At 55.9% G+C, this 6,000-nt stretch overlaps 1 protein-coding gene across 5 annotated transcripts in view; it reads right to left on the minus strand.

Annotated features, from left to right (window-relative positions):
• CRTAC1 (cartilage acidic protein 1) overlaps positions 1–2,962 on the minus strand; it is a 166,268-nt gene extending 163,306 nt beyond the window's left edge. For all 5 annotated transcript variants that reach the window (XR_013398205.1, XR_013398206.1, XM_077947067.1 and 2 more), the window contains exon 1: positions 2,790–2,962. Coding sequence is in view for 3 of the 5 variants with exons in the window: in XM_077947067.1 (XP_077803193.1) it covers positions 2,790–2,813 (24 nt within the window). In the remaining 2 variants the exon portion in view is untranslated. The remainder of the gene's footprint in view (positions 1–2,789) is intronic.
• Between the last annotated feature and the right edge of the window lie 3,038 nt (positions 2,963–6,000).

Below are 6,000 nucleotides of genomic sequence, written 5' to 3' on the forward strand. Positions count from 1 at the left end.
GTGTATGTCCATGACAAGAACTGTATTTTCTCCTCCCCTTTTCACTCTGAAAAACAGATTCAAAGAGAATCTCCCCAACTGTATGGGATGTATTCATTTACCAAAGCCTGGTCAGTGAATAACTATGAGTGACTACTGTACAGAGAAAGTATGTCCATCTTTATAGTGAAGAGGAAGCAGGCCACTGGAGTGGAAACAGCTCTGAATCGAGCACTGAGAATCCTAGGACCTGGTTCCATGTCTTCTACCAAATAGTCATGTGACCTTGGCTTTATCCAGCTTCAGTTTTCTCATCTGTGAATTAAATGCATGTGAGCGTTGGGATGGGATGGGGTTGGATGAGATGCTCTCCAAGTCTCCTTGCTTCTGGCTCTCATGTTCTGGAACTCCATGAACCCTTAAAGAGTTCAAATAACACAGCGGCTCCAAGCACAAAGGAATGATCCCCGAGAGAGGGTGGAGCTGTGTACCAGCTCTGTCTCCTTGGAACGTTGTGCTTGCACCTGCCCCATTGCACCTGAGGTCACAGGACCACCTGAAGTCCAGGAAGCATGTGGTAGAAGGATTCCAATTACGATGGTGGTGGTTGAAGGCTGTAGGCTGAGCTGCCTTAAAGCATTAAGTTGCTACAGCCAGTGAAGGGCAAGAAGTGAGAAAGTCAGTGGTCCTGAGCTAGGTACCTTTGGCGCCCCCTACTGGACACCAAGGAGTCTGCTCCACCTTTATGCTTCTACCGCCTCAGCATCGGAAGCAAGGGAGTGCTTGAGCATGGGAGGCTGTCAAAAGCTGTTTAATAGGACTGCCTTCCTGGTTGGTGGTATTCTTTCTAAAAGAGTCTATTTCACTCCCTAGAATTACACAGGCAATTGGTCCACACATTCACAGGGGCACCCCTGTGCAGCCATAGGACGTCTTAACCAAACATCAAGGTGCCAAGGAATAAACACCAGGATTCAGAATACCAGGTGCTGCCCAGATGGAGAAGGGAAGAAAGAGCAACAAGCAGGTATTTCGCTGCACGAATCCCCAGTGGAGAGAAGGTCTTGGGAAACGCAGCAGAAAAATGTTGACTGCAGGCAGACAACGATGGAGCTGGGGGTTGGGATATGGATTGATGGCCCCCATAAAATATCTCCAGGCTGAAGCAGGTACCCTAGGAGTTTGAACATCCACCCACATTCAGGGGTGGGATAAGGTGGAGGATTCAGCCCCAAATGAGCAGCCACAGAGCAGGTTTCCCCGACTCCCCACACACAGTTTTCACCTTCTCCAGAGTCCATTAGTACCCACCGGAAAGTGGAATGTTCTAATTGTGGTCCTCTGTGTCATCATCAAGACCCTCAACTCTCTTCATTACCTCTTAAATTGACTTTAGGACCTACTGCCAGAAGGATGTTCTTAACCAAGTCAGAGAGAGTGAGAGAGAGAGAGAGAGAGAGAGAGAGAGAGAGAGAGACAACATTTTCTCAAGAACCATGCTGGAACAGCCACCATGTTCCCACTTTTCCAGCCTCCACCTCTCCCCCATGGCTGAGGGTGAGGTACTGTGTGACTCTCTCAATGAGCTCTAATTCAGTCTTGGACATCTCCAGCCCCAAGTCATCTGGGTTCCAAATTTCTGTCAATCGCTTATCTCTTCCCACATGAGTTCTCCCCTGACTCAAGACAACACTATAGAACTGTCCCCTGTCCTGGAACCCTCTTCCCTTCTTTTCCACCTGGCTTCACGTGGAAAGTCCTGCACCCATCCGAGAAGATATCTCAAGTACGACTCAAGAATGTGTCCTGTCAGGAGAACTGAAGCATCTCCTAGATGTGCAGAAGCCACACTAGGTGCACCCACCACCATCACCAGCAGCAGCGGCAGCAGCAGCAGCAATATTCATTAGTCATTCCCGGAGGAAGCCCCCCCAGGCTCTCAACCCTAGGAGAATTTCCCCGCCACTCTGGGAGGCTTCCATCCAGGCTGGTATGACTTTGGATTCTTGAGTTGCTTTCTGCAGAAGCGGGACTAACCAGGGCTCCCAACTACTGTACTGCAAAGAAGCGCGCTGCATTGCTGGGCATGCCCCCAAGCCCGGCCTGGCTGCCCCATCAAAGCCTCCAAGTGCCCCCACGGGGTCGAGGAGGACTCACGGTTTCCCTGGAATGCCTGAAGCTGGCTTGCCTGAGGCAGCCTGAAGGGAAGACCACACCTCGTCCAGCACAAGGCGGCTAGCAGCTACGCCGCGCGCGGGGCTGGCTCCCGGAGCTCTCTGCCACCCAGCGCTGTGCCCGGGAACTGGGCTTCCCAGGGGAGGAAGAGTCCAGCCCCCAGGGCTCTTCCCCAGCCTAGAAGCGTAGGCACTCGGCCGAGGCCAGTGGCTTCCCCGGCCCGGATCTCAGCCTGGCTGACTGGGAGACTCTCCCGATACCCTGGCACGTCCCTCCTCACCCGCTCCGCCCCCTCCCGGCCCCGGAGGCCCCCTCCCCTGACAGCTGACCTCCAGCGCGCCCCCAACACCTTCTCTGTCAGCTGCGGGCTCTTGCCCCCACACCTCGGCTCCCACCTCTCCGCCACCTCCAACCCGGCCCCCGCCTCGCCCCCCAGCCCGCAGGGGAGGCTCCGCGCGCCAATCGAGTCCAGCTCCTCCCAGCAAGTTAGGAGCGAAGCCGCCGCCTTCGCGATCTCCGTCTTCCCCGGTTCCCGGGCGGCGTCCCCGCCATCCTCGCGGGCGGATCCGGGGGGCACGCAGAGCTGGAGAAACTTTCCCTGCCTGAGGGTGGGGGGCACCGGTGCGGGTACTCACGCCGGGGTCAGCGCTCGGAGCCATCCTCCCGCTCTCGGCCCCGCCGCCTGGGGGCGTGGGAAGCGGGCGCTCGCTGCCGCCTCTGCCGCCGGCGCCGCCGCCTGCTAGCTCCCAGCCCCGGTCCCGGGCTGGCCTCGAGCCTCCCGCCCCGACGCCGCGCGCTCGCTTTATACAACTCCACTCGAGCGCGCCCGGGCTTATGTAAAGGCTGGCGGAGGCCCGCAACCAATGGCGCGGCAGCTGGAGCCGGGGGCCCGGGTTGGGGGGCGCCCGTGCGGCCAATCGCGGCCCAGGGAGCCCGGGGAGCCGGGCGGGGGGAGGGAGCGCCTCCCCGCGCTGATTTAGGAGCCGGGATTGCGGTGGTAGCAGCCGGCAGCCAGGCTGGCCCGGCGCGGCGCGGCGGGCACTGGGGTGGGCGGCGGCGCAGGCGGCGCAGGCGGCGGCGAGGGCGGGCGCCCCCCCGCGCCCCGCCACTGCGTCGCGTAACCTTCAGGAGGCAGCGGGGCCTGGCGAGGAGGGGAGAGGGCGCCTGGCTGGGCATTGGGGGCCCCGGGCGGGAGGGAAGCGGGGGTCCCTGGGGAGGCCGCACAGGGAAGGAATGCGAAGGGGGAGGAGAGAGCGGCGAGCCCCAGGACCTCGCGGCCACGCTTGCGCTCAGGACCAAGGGTGGCGGAGAGAGCGGCGTCGCTGCCTTCCCGTTTCTCCCCCAGGATAGCGATCTGGCGTCGCCGGGCCGGGCCATAGCGGCCGCGCGAGCCGCGCTGATGGCGAGATTTCGACTTCGGATCTAACGCGGAGCCGAGCTTTATCCAACCTGGGGACGTGTCCAAGCACCTCCCGGGGACTGCTGAGTATGGAGAGCAGGGCTCCGCGACGGACCCCGCAGGCGGGGAGCGGGCGAGCGCAGCTCCGAGATCAGGCGCGCAGAGGCCCAGGCGGCTGCCGGCAGTGCCGCTTCCACCCCACCCCCGTCCCCACGGGCAGTGCCCCCACCCCGTCCCACCTAGTCCCCACCCCAGCAGTGGCCGGGTCGGGCCTGGCCCTCCTGCTCCTGCTGCCCGCGTCCTACTAGCCTCCCTCACCGCTTTGATCACAGGTACTGCTCCCCTCTCTTCGCCCCTAACCCGCTGCCGTGGTGGGGGGATAGCTTCTGCCTCTCTGGACCAGGGGAATGGGGGTGCTAAGCGCCAGAAAAACACACTTGATCAGCAATACTCAAAATACCACTGTCCAGGCAGGAAACTGGCCTTGGTGGGTCACACTCTGAAGGCAAATCCTTTATTTTACGCCTAGAATAGAGCCTGGCACATAGTAGGCGCTCAGTGTTTACTGAATGAATTCGGAGTTTCCATTAGTGAGGTCTTGGGTTTCTGAAAGCTGGGTAAAGGGCTACAGAAGAGAAAGACTTGGGAATCCACCATCGGAGAGGAAAGGAGCTAGGACTGTTTTCCCATCTGTTGACGCTTTTGTGACCATCACCCACTAGTCTGGCTTCTGGGCCCTTGACTCTTAAAATGATTTAAATGTGTTCTTTTATAGAGGGCCAGTCAGCCAGTCCCTGGCCCCTGTTATCCCTGGATTTTGAGCAGAACTACCAGGACCTACTCTGGGCTCTGTTTTCAGGTCTCTGTGCTCTTCCTCTGAAAAGAAAGAGCTAGGCATAGACAAACTTTCTGGCTTTTTGAACCCCCATCAAGCCTTTAAGGGTTGTGGGCGCCTTTGAAAATCTGGCAAAAATTACTAAATCATTTTTGCAGAAAAATATACAAACACACACATTTACACACACACACACACACACACACACACCCCTTGAGTATACTTTCAGGATCATTAGGAACCCTGAGTCTCTTAGGGCTCTGTCCAATGTCAACCTGTTTCTTCAGGGGTCTAGGACAGTAGTTTATAATCACGCTCCTTTTGGGGATCACAGACCCTTTAGAACCTTTTAAGAATCTCATAAATGTTATGGATCTGTTTCTTATAAAAATGCTTACTCACATACAGACATGTTGACATGCAACTTTAGGACGGTTCATGGATCATTAAAACTTAATCTAGGGCCCTGATTAAGAACCTTCATCTATTGGCAAATAGACTCTGCTCCAAGGCAGTATCTGATCCCCAGCTCTCTGCATAAGCAGTCCAGTTGGTTCTGCACCCTGCTGGAGAATGCCACTACCTTGTTCTGAGGCCATCTGAGTCATCTGGCCAAGGCTCTGGCACCTGAGAGGCTATCTCCACACTTTCTCTGCATCTTGGTCCCTGCCACCCTCTTAATGTGGAAATAAGTTGCAGGTTGTCATATTCTGTCTGATCTATGAGCATTCCTTAGCCAGAAACTCCAACTCAGGGAGACAGCAAGTGACTGGTAATTAACCAGTTTCACTCAATCCCAAGCATCTGAGCACACCTTTCTTGGTTTTTGTTCTCACCTCTCTCTCCGCCGGCAAAGCTGTGCACAGCAGCCCCAGCTGTAGCGCCTCACCTCACCCAGACCCGACAGATTTAGTAACCAGCATAGTAATTATCAGCATTAGCCAACCAGATGTGAATAGATGCTCTGTGCAAAATAACTCTATAATAATCTCACACTTTCCTGCAGCTAGCCAGGTAAGGTTACAACAGACCAAAGGTGCTAGGGAAGGACAGAAAAATGCAGGAAATGATGGAGATGTTCCAGCCAGGAAGTGCTCCAGGGAATACAATCTGGCTTTAGCACTTGAACTTGTGAGGGTTGAGCCCAGTGGGCCAGGAAGTCCTGGCTGGAAAATTTCTCATTTCTCTGATGTCCTCTATGTCCATTTGCTCAGTTCATGTCAGTGTCTGTTCAGAGCTCCAGCCCTGCCACCCTCCCTATCCCATGGTAGACCTCTTGTCCTCCCACATTGCCCAGACACACCCAGCTTTCTTGAGGCACATGCACACAGTTATAAGACTGAACTGTGCCTCTCCGGATCAAATTCACATAATGAAGCCCCAACCCCTAATGTGACTGCATTTGGAGATAAGGCCTTTAAAGGGACAATTAAGGCAAAATGAGGTCATAAGGGTGGACCCTAATTCAATAGGACTAGTGTCCTCATACGAAGAGAAAGAGACATCAGAGATCTCCCATTTCTCTCTGTATGTCCTCAGGAGAAAGCCTGCGTAAGTAACAGAAGGAGGCCATCTGCAAGCCAGGAGCAGGGCCTCTGAAGAAACCAGATCT

The sequence above is a fragment of the Macaca mulatta genome, chromosome 9 (genome assembly GCF_049350105.2).
Source record: "Macaca mulatta isolate MMU2019108-1 chromosome 9, T2T-MMU8v2.0, whole genome shotgun sequence".
In the NCBI taxonomy this organism is placed as follows: Eukaryota; Metazoa; Chordata; class Mammalia; order Primates; family Cercopithecidae; genus Macaca; species Macaca mulatta.